The sequence below is a fragment of the Mesoplodon densirostris genome, chromosome 6 (assembly GCF_025265405.1).
Source record: "Mesoplodon densirostris isolate mMesDen1 chromosome 6, mMesDen1 primary haplotype, whole genome shotgun sequence".
NCBI lineage: Eukaryota > Metazoa > Chordata > Mammalia > Artiodactyla > Ziphiidae > Mesoplodon > Mesoplodon densirostris.
In genome coordinates this window covers 70891946-70907187 of record NC_082666.1, presented here as the reverse complement: position 1 = coordinate 70907187, position 15242 = coordinate 70891946, and the positions used below count along the sequence as shown (strand labels likewise).

Sequence of the window (15242 nt, the reverse complement as noted above, 5' to 3'; positions counted from 1 at the left end):
ATAAATCAGAAATAATTTGTGTTAAGCTTTAGAATATGTTCATGTGTTTATATTTAAATATGAGTTTGGTAGATCTTGAAACTGCAAATCATACTAATCTCATAATGAAAATAATTTCAGCAAACATTTCATCATTATGTATACTACTTTGAGAGCAGAGATTTTTTTCTCCTTATTCTATCTTTCCACCTTATTGAGACCAGCCTTATTGAGGTTAGTGTTCTTTTAAAAAGAAAAGTTACTGTACTAAAATTCAGTATATTTAATTATCAACTATTAAAGATGAAGATATTATCTTCTTCACTGAAAAAAATCACTCCAAAACAACTATCAAAATTCAAACGTCCCACTCCCTCCCCAAGGCCAGTATTTCTGTTATGAATTAGTGCTAGGTGGGAAGCAAGAAGATAATAATTAGTTGAGGTTAGCAATTTCTAACTTCAACACAACTTGCCTTTTCAAAAATCCTGCTTCTTGGGAACTATACTCAATATGCTGTAATAACCTATAAGAGAAAAAAATCTGAAAAATAACATATATGATATTATATATATACACATATATATTATATATACAACTGAATCACTTTGCTGTACACCTGAAACTAGCATAACATTGTAAGTCAATTATACTTCAATAAAATAAAGCTTCTTGCAGGAGAAACCTGCAAGGAAGGGGATATAAACATTTACTCAGTTACATCAAAGAGAATAAAAGAGGTTTGAATTACTTACAGGTGTGAAAGATTCCCCTCAACATTTGTTTTTTTCTTTTTGCTAGTAAGTTTTGAGTGTTAGTTTTCTGGAGAATAAACTTTAACTGCTTTTTTCCCCTTAAGCTTCTATAGATTTAGAAAGCTATTTCTAACAATATATCTTGGTCTAAGTTCAGTTTTTGAACTTGACAAAGTACGTTAGTTATCCTAACGTTTTTGATTCCCTTTGATCTTCTCAAAACGTTGCATGTGTAGTTTGATTTCAATATGTATGTATTCTGTAACAGTACATGTGTAACCTTTAGCTGTTCAACTTTGCATCTTTTATGTATCCATTAGCTTACATTATAATTGCATGAGCATTTACTAATAAGATTAATTAGCAACGTTATTCTATAAATTCTGGACAGTGAAAACCACTCCTTGTTGGCCACACTTCTAAGACTGGCACCTGAATTCAAAGAATCACAGAATTGTTAAAAGATCTGCGTGATTCAAAGAGCCCTATGCATTGTTCTTATCAGACTCAAAGCTGTCTGATTTTGTGATAATGTAAATAAAAAGCTTTTTTTTTTTTTTTAAGAAAAATGATATAAAAGGCCTGGTGATAAAGAGTACTACCTCTTTCAGAAAACTCTTCTAAAAAATTGTTGTCATCCATCCGTCCATTTAAGTATTAAATTTTGTCAGACTCCAGGACTGCTTTAGATACTGGGATGCAGCAGAGGAAAAAGAAAAAAGAAAAACAACAACAACAAGAAACTCTACTCATACAGCCTGCATTCTTGTAATAGATGGTGATAAATAAGTAAAATACATTACAAATTAGGTGATACATTCTATGCAGAAAAATAAAGCAGGGAAAGGGAATAGGAAGTGGGGAAACAACTTGAAATAGAGTAGTCAGGGTCTTTACTGAGAAGATGATGTTTTAAAAGTTCTCAGTGAGATGAGGAAATAAAACATACGCCCATGGCCGGAGCATTCTGGATTGGTGAGATTTAGAAGGTAGGAAAGTTAATACGAAGAAATTACTGTGAATAAATCCTAGGTCTTATCTAATAACTTACAGTGAAAAAGTCAGAAGGGAGAAATTTTTTATTAAGTATAAAAAGAAAAATTACATTCTGCTTTTTAAATAACCTAATCCTGGGAAAGCCTACAGTTTATTCTCTTTTTTTGTAAATGGCACCATCATTTGAGCTTATTTATTCTTACCACTTAATAACTCCAATAGCCAGTCTATATCAAGTCCAGTATATTCTACCTTGTATCCCTCATGTCTCTCCCTTCTTTCTAATTCTCAGCAACACTACTTTAGTCTGGGTTTTGTCATTTTTCTCCTGGATTATTGTAATATCTTATTAATTCATCTTTTGTGGTTTTCCCCTAAGTGAATTTTTCTAACATAAAATTAACTTGCCATTTTTCTACAGTTTTTCAGTGGCTTTTCTTAGCTTTCAGGATTAATCTTGTTGCTTACTTTTTTTGAGTTTTATTTTACAAATCTGAAGAATGGAGTTAATATCCACTTCATGAAGATGTCATTAGGTTTAAGTCAACACCTTAAATTACTCTATAGTACCTAAAATAATGCTTTACTGTTCCCTAGGATTTTGTTCTGCGTTCTCTTGTATTCTGCATGCTCTTACTGGCTTTAATTATCCAGTATATGTGGATGAGGTTCAGACGTTTCCGTAATATAGTACCACTTTCTTAAGCTTCTGGCCCACCTTTCTGGAACACATCTATTTAGATGTCTCTAGGCAGCCTCAAACTCATCATGTCTAAACCTAACTCATTTCCTCTCTACCAAGCCAAACATGTTATTGCTTTTCTAAAATTTATTGCCATTACCGTGATCTTTTATACAGTGTGTGATGTTGAAAACCTTGTAATCTTTATTTCTTCATTTCTCTTCTTTGTTTGGTAATAAAATTGTATTGATTGATTACAACTCTCTAGCGCCTTTAAAATTTGCTAGTATGTATTTTACTCTCACTTGTCATATTAGGGGTGTTCATGGCCTCTCCTTGCCTATTGAAAAGCTTGTTTACTAACTCATTCTTGTCCTCTAGTCTCTTTCTCCTCCATACAGAAATCCATTCTTTGCACTGATAACCAGATTTATTCTTCAAAACAGAGACTTGATGATGTGATTCTTGTCTCAGAAACTTTTTTTTAAAGTCTGGATTAACTTTGTTCTAAATAATTAACACCTGGATCTAAAGATACAAAAATGCTAGCATTATACATCAGTACTTCCTGGAATATTATTTCAGAAAGATCATATCAGTAAATTTTTTTATTTCTAAATTTTTTATTGTGGTAAAATACACATATTGTAACATTTGTCATCGTAACTGTTTTAAAGTATAGTTATATAGTTGGCCCTTTAACAACACAGGTTGGAACCGTGCAGGTCCACTTATACATGGATTTTTTTCAGTAAATATGTACTGCAGGATTCTTGGTTGGTTGAATCCAAGGATGCAGAGCCACATATATGGAGGGCCAACTGTAAAGTTATGCACAGATTTTCGAGTGCATGGGGGTCTGCATCCCTAACCCCCAGGTTGTTCAAGGTTTATCTGTACTTCATATAAGTGAAACCATACAATATTTATCTTTTGTGACTGACTTATTTCACTTAGCATAATGTCCTCAAGTTTCATTCATTTTGTAGCATATGTTAGACTTCCCTTCCTTTTAAAGGTTGAATAATATTCCACTGTATGTATATACCACATTCTATTGTGAATAATGCTTCTATGAACATGAGTATTCAAATGTCTCTTTGAGACCCTGATTTCAGTTCCTTTGGGTATATACCCCAGAGTAGAATTGCTGTATCTTACGGTAATTCTATTTTTAATTTTTTGAGGAGCTGCCAGACTATTATCCTCAAGGGCTGTACCATTTTCTGTACTTAGTGCACAAGGTCTCTAATTTCTCTACATTTTTGCCAACACTTATTGTTATATATGTATTTTTATAGTAACTTGTAGATGTGAGGTGGTATCTCCCTTTAGTTTTGATTTCATTTCCCTAATGATGGTAATGTTAGGTACTCTTCTAATGTGCTTATTGGCCGATTGTATATCATTGGAGAAATGTCTGTTTTGAGTCCTGCCCCTTTTTGAATCAGGTTGTTTTGGGTTTTTGCTGTTGAGTTTTAGGAGTTCTCTATATATTCAGGGTATTAATTCCTTATGTCATAAACTTATGTTGCTCTCCAGTCCCCACAAAATAAAGTCCAAGAGATCTGGCTTGGCATTTAGAACCTACTTTTCCCCTATCTCTAGCACACTGAACCCACACTTCCTATGTATTTTAATTCTGTTCATTTGCTATTTGCTTTACTTGGTATGCCTTCACCACTATCTTTTTTATGTAAGAAAGCTATCTCACTTGGTTTTCAAGCTCAGGTCAAGTATTTATAAAGCTTTTGACCTCAACTCTCCTATCTTACCTTGTACCCAAGAAATAGCTGATCCCTCATGTATGATCCCATGGCACTTTAAAAAAATTTACACTGGTAGTCCATGAATATATTCTTATAAAAACAAACAAGTACTATGTTGAGGTATGTTCCTGCTGTGCCTGCTTTCTGGAGAGTTTTTATTATAAATGGATGTTGAATTTTATCAAAAGCTTTTTCTGCATCTATTGACATGATCTGTGGTTTTTATTCTTCAGTTTGTTAATGTGATGTATCACATTGATTGATTTGTGGATATTGAAAAATCCTTGCATCTGTGGAATAAATCCCACTTGATCATGTTGTATGATCCTTTTAATGTATTGTTGGATTTGGTTTGCTAGTATTTTGTTGAGTATTTTTGCATCTGTGTTCATCCGTGATATTGGCCTGTAGTTTTCCTTTTGTGTGATATCTTTGTCTGGTTTTGGTATCAGGACGTTGGTGGCCTCATAGAGTGAGTTTGGAAGTGTTCCTCCCTCTGCAATTTTTTGGAATAGTTTCAGAAGGATAGGTGTTAACTCTTCTCTAAATGTTTGGTAGAATTCACCTGTGAAGCCATCTGGTCCTGGAATTTCATTTTTTGGGAGTTTTTAAATTACTGATTCAGTTTCAGTACTGGTGATTGGTCTGTTCATATTTTCTATTTCTTCTTGGTTCAGTCTTGAGTGATTATACCTTTCTAAGGATTTGGCCATTTTTTCTAGGTTGTCCATTTTATTGGCATATAGTTGTTTGTAGTAGTCTCTTATTATCCTTTGTATTTCTGTGGTGTTGGTTGTAACTTCTCCTTTTTCATTCCTGATTTTATTGATTTGGGACCTATATTACAAACCAACAGCTAATATCATCCTCAGTGGTGAAAAAGCTGAAAGCATTTCCTCTAAGACCAGGAACAAGACAAGGGTACCCACAGTTGCCACTTTTATTCAACATAGTATTGGAAGTCCTAGCCACGTCAATCAGAGAAGAAAAAGAAATAAAATGAATCCAAATTGGAAAAGAAGTAAAGCTGTCACTGTTGGCAGGTGATATGATACTATATGTAGAAAATCCTAAAGATGCCACCAGAAGACTACCAGAGCTCATCAGTGAGTTTGGTAAGGTTGCATGACAGAAAAGTAATATACAGAAATCTGTTGCATTTCTATACACTAACAATGAACTATCAGATAAATTAAGGAAACAGTCTGATTTACCATCACATCAAAATGAATAAAATACCTAGGAATAAACCTACCTAAGGAGGCAAAAGACCTGTACTCAGAAAATTGTAAGATACTGATGAAAGAAATCGAAGATGACTCAGATGGAAAGATATACCATGTTCTTGGATTGGAATAATCAATATTGTTAAAATGACCATACTACCCAAGGCAATCTACAGGTTCAGTTCAATCCCTATCAGAATACCAATGACATTTTCCACAAAAGTAGAACAAATAATTTTAAAATTTGTATGGAAACACAGAAGACTCCAAATATCTAAAACAATCTAGAGAATGAAGAACAAAGCAGGAAGAATCACATTCCCTGTCTTCAGACTGTACTAAAAAGCTACAGTAATCAAAACAGTATGGTACTGGCACAAAAACAGACACATATATCAATGGAACAGGATAGAGAGCCGAGAAATAAATCCACAAACTTATACTCAATTAATCTGACAAAGGAGGCAAGAATATACAATGGAGAAAAGACATTCTCTTCAGTAAGTGGTGCTGGGTAAGCTGGACAGCTGCATGTTAAAGAATGAAATTAGAACATTCTCCAACACCATATACAAAAATAAACTCAAAATGGATCAAAGACCTAATGTAAGACTGTATACTATAAAACTCCTAGAGAAAAACTTAGGCAGAACACTCTGACATAAATCACGGCAATATTTTTTTGAATCCGTCTCCTAAAGCAAAGGAAACAAAAGCAAAAATAAACAAATGGGACCTAATTAAACCCAAAAGCTTTTGCACAGCAAGACGCAGGAATAAAGACGCAGATGTAAAGAATGGACTTGAGGACATGGGGAGGGAGAAGGGTAAGTTGGGACGAAGTGAGAGAGTGGCATGGACATATATATACTACCAAATGTAAAATAGATAGCTAGTGGGAAGCAGCCACATAGCACAGGGAGATCAGCTCAGTGCTTTGTGACCACCTAAACGGGTGGGATAGGGAGGGTGGGAGGCAGATGCAAGAGGGGGAGGAGATATGGGGATATATGTATATGTATATCTGATTCATTTGTTATAAAGTAGAAACTAACACACCATTGTAAAGCAATTATACTCCAATAAAGATGTTAAAAAACATAAAAGCTTTCTGCACAGCAAGGGAAACCATTGACAAAACAAAAAGACGACCTACTGAATGGGAGAAAATATTTGCAAACTACATGACCGATAAGGGATTAATATTCAACATACATTAACAGTTCATATAACTCAACATCAAAAAAACAAACAACCCAATTAAAAAATGGGCAGAAGATCCGAATAGACATTTTTCTGAAGAGGAAATGCAGATGGTCAACGGACACATGTAAAGAGGCTCAACATTGCTAATTATCAGGGAAATGCAAATCAGAACCACAGTGAGATATCACCTCACGCCTGTCAGAATGGCCATCATAAAAAAAGAACATGAATAACAAGTCTTGTCAAGGATGTGGAGAAAAGGGAAGTCTCGTGCACTGTTGGTGTGACTGTAAATCAGTGCAGTCACTGTGGAAAACCATATTTTTAGTCAAAAGACTAAAAATAGAACTACCATATGACTTAGCAATTCTACTCCTGGGTATATGTCAAAAAAAGACTAAAAACACTAATTTGAAAAGATACATGCACCCCAGTGTTCCTAGCAGCATTATTTGCAATTATCAATATGTGGAAGCAACCTAAGTGTCTATCAACAGATGAATGGATAAAGAAGAATTGGTGTATATACATATATACAATGGAATACTACTCAGCCATAAAAAGGAATGAAATTTTGCCATTTTGCAGCACCATGGATGGACTTGGAGGGCATTATGCTAAGTGAAATAAGCCAGTCAGAGAAAGACAAATACTGTGTATCACTTCTATGTGGAATCTAAAAAATACAACAAACGAGTGAATATAACAAAAGAGAAGTAGACTCACAGATACAGAGAACAAGCTAGTGGTTACCATTGAGGGGAGAGGCAATACAGGGGTGAGAGAGTAGTAGTACAAACTATTGAGTGTAAGATAGGCTGCAAGGATATGTTGTACAACAACAGGGGATGTATCTAGTATTTTGTAACAACTGTAAATAGAGGGTAACCTTTAAAAATTGTATTAAAAAGCACACAAATAATGAGAGACATAAAAAGTAAAAACTGAAATTGTGAACCTTGTCTGCTTTTTCAGATTCCAGTCTCATTTCACTCTCCAGTTAGCTTTATATCTTTTGAGTAAATAAATACCTAAGAGTTGAGTTGCTGGGGCATATCACATGTCTAGTGATTTTAGGTTGGATCATGGGCATTGTATTAGATATCAAGTGTCTGATTTTCATTCTTTTGCTTTAAAGAATGTTGAGGTTCGTTTTGGATGGCAGTTAAGTTGGAGAGCTTCTTGATCCTTTTGAAGCTTGTTTATGTATTTTTAGGGTAGGTTCAACCTTTACTGTAGACTAGCTTAGCCCTTCTGAGCTCTCTGCTAATGTCCTGGGTTTTTAATGAGGTCTCTTTTATGTGGTTAGAACTGGAATGTCTCTCAGCCCTATATGAACGGTACAGCTTAAAACTCTGGTAGTTATTCTTTGGCTGACCTTGTGGGGTTTCACCATATATATGCATAGTTTAGTATTCAGCAAGACTTAAGGGGAATCCCTTAAGCTCTAGGTTTCTAGAGCTCTTTCTCTGTATCTCTCACCTCTCTTGTACTCTGTTCCACAAATAGCTGCTTCTGCTTCCCTGAACTTTAATCTTTTTCTCCTCAGCGTAACAAGACTGCCATATTATGCTTGTGTCTTCCCACCATACATGGTAGTCTAGAAAGTGACTTCTATCAGAAATCCTTGTTTGTCTCCCTTCACTCAGGATTATAGTCCTGTGCTGCCTGTTATGCAGTGTCTGAATATGGTTGTTTTATATATTTTGCCCAGTTTTTTGTTTGTTTGTTTGTTTGTTTCTTGAGGGCTAATTTGGCACCAGTTTTCTGTTAGTATAATAATAACGTGACTGATGACCACCTATGTGTCCATCAGTCAGCTTGAACAATTTTCAGTCTTTTTTCACTGAGTATGTTTTAGCACATTCAGGATATCATAATTTTATTTCATGCCCAAATACTTTCATTATTGATATTCTGGTAAACAATTAGGTTGACTGAAAATGATGAAACAGGAGGTATGGAGTTTGATGAAAGAAACCATCCTGAGCCTTTCCAGAACTATGGTCGGAGAACCAAAGCCTTTTGGTCCAGAATTCACCTAGGATTGCCAGAACTTCCTGGATCAAGCCTAATACATTCCAGAATCATTTTAAAATTTGATAACCTGAGTTGTAAGAGAGTAGATCTTGAAAGTTCTTATCACAAGGGGAAAAAAATTGTAACTGTGAGGTGTTGGATGTTAACTAATCTTATTGTGGTAATCATTTTACAGTGTGTACATATTGCAAATCATTTTGTTGTGCACCTTAAGCTCATACAGTGTTCTATGTCAATTACACCTCAAGAAACTGGAAAAAAAAATGTGAAAATCTGGAATGAGATTTTTTTTCATCATCATCAAACACTTATTGTATGCTTTACTATCATTTGTAAGGCACTAGCTATTCTGTTGCTGAAAAGGTATAAGATGCTAATGAAGAGAGACATATTTAAAATTAATGGCAATATGCAGTGGCAAATGCCAAGTGAATGAACATCCCTAAAGGTGGTAATAGCATTTCAGGGGAAAATACTTGAGTTGTCAGGGAAAGGTTTGTAGATAAGGAGATTTGAGCTATACTTGGAAGGAAAGATAGGCCTTAGGGTAAGTTATGTTGCTAGGAAAAACACTGTATAGTTAGCTATACTTCTGAAATTCCTATCCCATTTCCCTGTGTCGTGCACTGCTCGCCCCACCCCCAGCACCACCAAATCCATCAGATTATCTGCTATGTTATTGTTTTCTTTAGCTGGCACTTAAAGTATTTGAGATTTCTTGCACACTAGACTTTGTTGAAATCAATGCCTGTTGAATTTAATTGCATAGTGACAGTTTTCTGTATCATCTTGTTTAGCCCTCCAAAGCATACTTGACATATATATTAAAGGCAATTTTTTCTCTTTTAAGACTTCTTTGTAATTTTTATGATACATTTTTGAGTACTGTAGTTTGCTTTTTATTTTTATCAATTTAGTGGGAAACTACTCCCTCCTCAAGGCTATAGGAAGTTTGACTACTAGTTGAGCTACCCCTCATTTCATTTTTCATTGCCCTTTGGGGGCTGTTCATTGACATGAATGCATTGCATTCATTAGAATGGAAAGCTAGGAAACTTTGCTGTTTTTAAAAATAAATTTATTTTTATTTTTGGCTGTGTTGGGTCTTCATTGCTGTGCGTGGCTTTCTCTAGTTAATGGCGAGTGGGGGCTACTCTTCGTTGCAGTGCACAGGCTTCTCATTGTGGTGTCTTCTCTTGTTGCAGAGCACGGGCTCTAGGCACGCGGGCTTCAGTAGTTGTGGCATGCGGGCTCAGTAGTCGTGGCTCTTGGGCTCTAGAGCACATGCTCAGTAGTTGTGGCATGCAGGCTTAGTTGCTCTGCAGCATATGGGATCTTCCTGGACCAGGGCTTGAACCCATGCCCCCTGTTTTGGCAGGTGGGTTCTTAACCACTGGCACCACCAGGGAAGCCTGGAAGCTGCTTTTAATTCATGAAAAATACATCAGTAAAACAAAACTCTTAAACTGGCTTAATTTCATTTTCCCTACTTTCTTATGATATTGGACTTAATATTACTACCTCTGATAAATATATAGCAGTTTAGAGATGTGGAGAAGAGAATGGCATTTGAAATTAGAGCCACATGGGTTTCAGTCTGGGCTCTACTTTTTATAGGCAATAACTTTGGAAAAGCTGCTTGTTCAGTTACTTTCTATGTTTTTGTGCATCTATAAAATGAGAACAATGAGTTAGTACGTTCTTAGTAAGTTGCAGTTGTTGTCTAGGTTGCCTTTTGAATTATTAAACATAATCTGTTTCCACTGGATATTTAAGACAATTTGTGTGTGTTCAGGAAAGAAGGAAATTCAAGTTCACTAAATACATGGATTCTCTTATAACCCATTTATTTCTCTAAGGTCAGTAGTAATGTCCCCTCTTTCATTTCTGATTTTAGTGAGTTGAGTCTTCCTTTCTTTTTTCCTTAGGTTTTTCAATTTTGTTGATGTTTTCAAAGAACTACCTTTGCTTTGCTTGATTTTCTCTATTGTTTTCCCATTCTCTGTTTTTTGTTCATATCCGCTCCAGTCTTTATATGCTTCCTTCTGCTAGTTTTGAGTTAAGTTTGCTCTTTTTCTAGATCCTTTTAAGGTGAAAGTTAGGTTATGGATTTGAGGTTTTTCTTCTTTTTTGGTGCAAGCATTTTAGCTGTAAATTTTCCTCTGATCACTGCATTCACTGCCTCCTATGCTGTTTTGTTTTCATTTTCATTAGTCTCAAAGTATTTTCTGATTTTCCTTTTGGTCTTTTCTTTGACCTATTGGCTGTCTCAGAGGTGTTGTTTAATTTCCACATATTTGTGAATTTTCTAGTTTTCCTTCTGTTATTGCTATCTAGTTTCATTTCATTGTGGTCAGAGAAGATAATTTCAATCTTTTTAAATTTATTGAGGCATTTTGGTGGCCTAACATGTTCTATCCTAGAGAATGTTTCATGTACATTTGCGAAAGAATGTGTATTCTGCTGTTACTGGGTAGAGTTTGGTATACATCTTAGGTCTGAGTGGTTTATAATGTTCAGATTCTCTGTTTCCTTACTAATCTTCTGTCTAGTTGTTCTATGCATTATTGAAAGTGGGGTATTGTCCATTCGTTACTTTAGAACTATTGTCTAGTCGTTACTTTAGAACTATTTCTCCCTTCAGTTGCTTCAGTATTTGCTTCATGTGTTTTGGGACTCTGTTGTTACATGTGTTATCTGTTTATAATTGTTATATCTTCTTGCTGGATTGACACTTTCATCAATATATAATGTCCTTTATCTCTTGTAACAATTTTTGATTTAAAGTATTTTGTCAAATATTACTGTAACCACTAAGCTTTTAGTTATACAATTTGCATGGAGTATCTTTTTTCATCCTTTCACTTTCAACTTATTTGTTTCTTTTGATCTAAACTGAGTTTCTTATAGAAAACTTAGAAATGGAATCATATGTTTTTTTAATCTATTCTGACAATGTGTCTTTTAATTGAAGTGTTTAATCCATTTACATTTAAAATAATTGCTGATAAGGAAGAACTTCTGCCATTTTGCTATTTGCTCTCTGTGTGTCGTATCTTTTTTGTTCCTCAGTTCCTTCATTACTGTCTTCTTTTGTGTTTAATTTTGATTCCTTTTTCATTTCCTTTTGTCTGTATATTTCAGGTTTCTTTAGTGGTTATCTTTGGATTATGTATCATCTTACACTTACAACAACCTAGATTGGATTAATAACAACTTGGTTTCAGTAACGAAACTATATTCCTCTACATCTTCATCCTTCCCCTTTTATGTTCTTATTGTCACACATTACATCATTATACATTGTGTGCCCATAATGTAGATTTAGAATTATCTTTTCATTCATTAGTCTTTTAAATCATATAGTTAAAAAGGTGGATTTCCAAATCAAAAATACAATATTGGTGGCTTTATATTCACCTATGTAGTTACCTTTACTGGTGTTCTTTATTTTTTTCATATGGCTCTTGATTACTGTTTAGTGTTCTCTCATTTCAACCTGAAGGACTCCCTTTAGTGTTTCTTGTAGTTCAGATCTGCTTGTGACAAAATCCCTCAACTTTTGTTTATCTGAAAATCTCTTAATTTCTCCTTTATTTTTGAAGGATAGTTTTTCTAGTTAAAGAATTCTTAGTTAACTTTTTTTTTGTCTTCCAGCATTTGCATTGTCATCCCACTGCCCCTGTCCTCCACGGTTTCTGATGAGAAATTGGCTGCTAATGTTATTGAGGATCCCTTGTATATGATGAGTCACTTCTCTTGTTGCTTTCAAGGTTCTCTTTGTCTTTCAGTAGTTTGAATACGATGTATCTTGGTATGGATCTTTTTGAATTTATCCTTCTTGGGAGTTTGCTAAGCTTCTTGGATGGTTAGATTCATGTTTCTATTAGATTTGGGACATTTTCAACCATTATTTCTTCAAATATTCTTCCTGCCTCTTCCTCTTACCTTGCCTTTGGGACTCCCATTATATTTATGTTGGTATGTATGGTGGTATCCCACAGTCTCTTAAGCTGTGTTCATTTTTCTTCATTCTTTTTTCTTCCTGCTCCTCAGACTACATAGTTAATAAAATCACTCATGAATAATAATCACAAACTATTAATTTGTTGGGTTTTACTGGACCACAGTCTAACAACTCCCAGTTATTTGATGTGGTATACAGTTGACCCTTGAACAACATGGGTTTGAACTGTGCAGCTCCGCTTATGCACTTTTTTTTTTTTTAGTAAACACAAATAGTACAACATGATGCACGGTTGGTAGAATCTGTGAATGCAGGACCACAGATAAAGAGGACTGACTGTGGGACTTGATCATCAGCGGATTTTGGTATGCATCGTGGGTCCTGAAAACAATCCCCTGCACACACCAAGGGACAGCTGTACTGTTTAAGTCAGCATAGGCTAAGTCCCTGCGGTAGAGGATAAAAGCAGAGCATTGTGTACCAAGTGTTGGCTCTTTAAAGTCTCTGCCCAGAAATGACAAAAGTCACTTCCCCTTGTGTTTTATAGGCCAAAGTAAGTCACATGGCCATACCTAATTTTAAGTGGTGAGGAAAGCACAGTTCTATGTACCCAAGAATGAAGAATATATTATGTTTCAATAGCTTGAATGACAACCAGGTATGCATACAATGTGATTGTATCTGTCTGTCTCTGAGAAGTCTCTGTTAATGACTGGGAACTATAATTCTCAATATGTTTTCATCATATCCCTTCATAAAAGCTTATGATAAAATTGTCTGAAAAGACATTTCTACTGCCACTGCTGGTAGATGCCTTTGTGTACTCTTATTAACAGTCTCCTAATTAATTTACAGACTGCTCCCTCCCCACTCTATCACCAATCCATTCTTTAGCATTCATTGTAATATTTCTTTATGTACACAAAGGTTATTATTAGTCTCTTTAACTCTAGTAGTTTTCAGTTTAACTCCTTCACTTACTAGCTCTGTGACCATAAACAAAATTCTTAATAATAAACTGAAGCTTCAGTTTCTTTTCTGGAAAAATACAGATAATAACGCCTGACTCAAAGGATTATAATCAATCAGTTGACATAATGTGTGCAGAACGTTTTGTACACTCATACTTGGTAACTGCTCAATTTATTGCTTTTTTTCTTCCTGGCATTCAGTGCTCTTCATAGTTTGGCTCTCCCTTACAAAAATCTGATGCAATACTCTCAAATTACTGTTGAACTATAAGTAATAATATTTTTGATCAGAAAGTTAGATTTTTTTGTTAATGTAATTTTTAACAGTTTACTGCATTTTAGTATGTTTGGAGGAAGGGGTGGAAATTATACTGTGAAGTTTATCTCCTAATTTTATAATGGAAGTCATTAAGAAGTCAGGATTTACTTAAATTTGCTATAAAATTCTTACAATACTTTGAACTCTAATTTATATAAAGGAAAATAGTTTCCAGTTTCAAGATGGGTAATGAGGTTTCCACCTTTTTCTTGAAAATCACCAACAGAACAAAAAGTTGAAATACTGTTTTCATCTTTAATGAGAGCTGGAGGTATCTCTAACCCATGACCTAAAAATTGGATGAGAAAAAATAGATGACTTAGGAAGAATATCAAACCTGAGAGCCTAAGGTTACATATATGATATTGATGAAAAGCAACTTGTTTGATCTGCAAAACCCTAGAATGGCTCAGGCACTAGTACCACAGAATATAGGAGTGAACCAGGGGCCATAAATGGGGATTGTTTCAAAAATCTGAATAAGGAATAGGATTTCTATGTTCTCACCTCACAGGAGACAGGATGGGGATTGTTTCAAAAATCTGAATAAGGAGTAGGATTTCTATGTTCTCACCTCACAGGAGACAGGATGTCTGATTAAACCAGAGGGATTCCAGACACAGAGTAGGGCAAGGATGAGATGCTAAACTAAAGATGGGGACTAAGTGAAAGTTGTACTGAAAATAAGATGTCAAGCTTTCTTCCCCTGCTTGGCTCCAGACTTCTGGCTTCTGTACTTGATTGAGGGATTCTTCCTAGGGAAATTAAATCACTCCAGATGAATGACCCAACAGCCTCTCATATTGGAAGACCTCAAACAAAAATGCCTCCCCTGAGGTCCACCAGTTGACAACCCAACTTGAACACATAGAGCTTATAATTAGTTTTTTCTCATTAACCTCTTGAACATGAAGAAAGATGTTATCCATCTTAGGAAAGTTTCTAACGTAAAATAGAGACACCCAACAGAAAAAAGGAAACTCAGAGGAAATAGGCAATACAGGGAACAAAAACACTTTGGGGAAATGAAAATTAACCACCTTAAACAGGTATTGCCTAATTTAAAAAAAATTGGTGCTATAAGAAAAAAGGGTAGGTGGGTTTGAGAAAGTTCCTGGAATGAAAAGTATGATAGCAGAAATTAAAAATTCAATAAAAGCATTAAAAGAAACATTTGACAGACCCTCCCAGGATATAGAACAGTGGCAGAAGAAATGTCTTTTCAGACAACTTTATCGTAGTCTTTTTTGAAGGAACAAACATTCATTCAAGTGTCATAATAAAATAGAGACATTTCAGACTTGAGAGTTCTAAGTTTACTTCTCACACACC

The 15242-nt window shown here is 35.0% G+C and overlaps 1 protein-coding gene across 6 annotated transcripts in view; it reads left to right on the top strand.

Moving 5' to 3' along the window:
- Positions 1 to 15242, top strand: part of RIC1 (RIC1 homolog, RAB6A GEF complex partner 1) — a 141924-nt gene that overhangs the window by 68453 nt on the left and 58229 nt on the right. Inside the window, exon 2 of one of the 6 annotated variants that reach the window (XM_060102192.1) lies at positions 13168 to 13278. The exons of 4 other annotated variants lie outside the window; for them this stretch is intronic. In XM_060102192.1, the coding sequence (XP_059958175.1) occupies positions 13268 to 13278 (11 nt within the window). In that variant the 5' untranslated portion in view covers positions 13168 to 13267. Of the gene's footprint in view, positions 1 to 12882; positions 12986 to 13167; positions 13279 to 15242 lie in introns of all 6 variants that reach the window. One more of the 6 variants, XM_060102193.1, reaches the window with a different exon arrangement.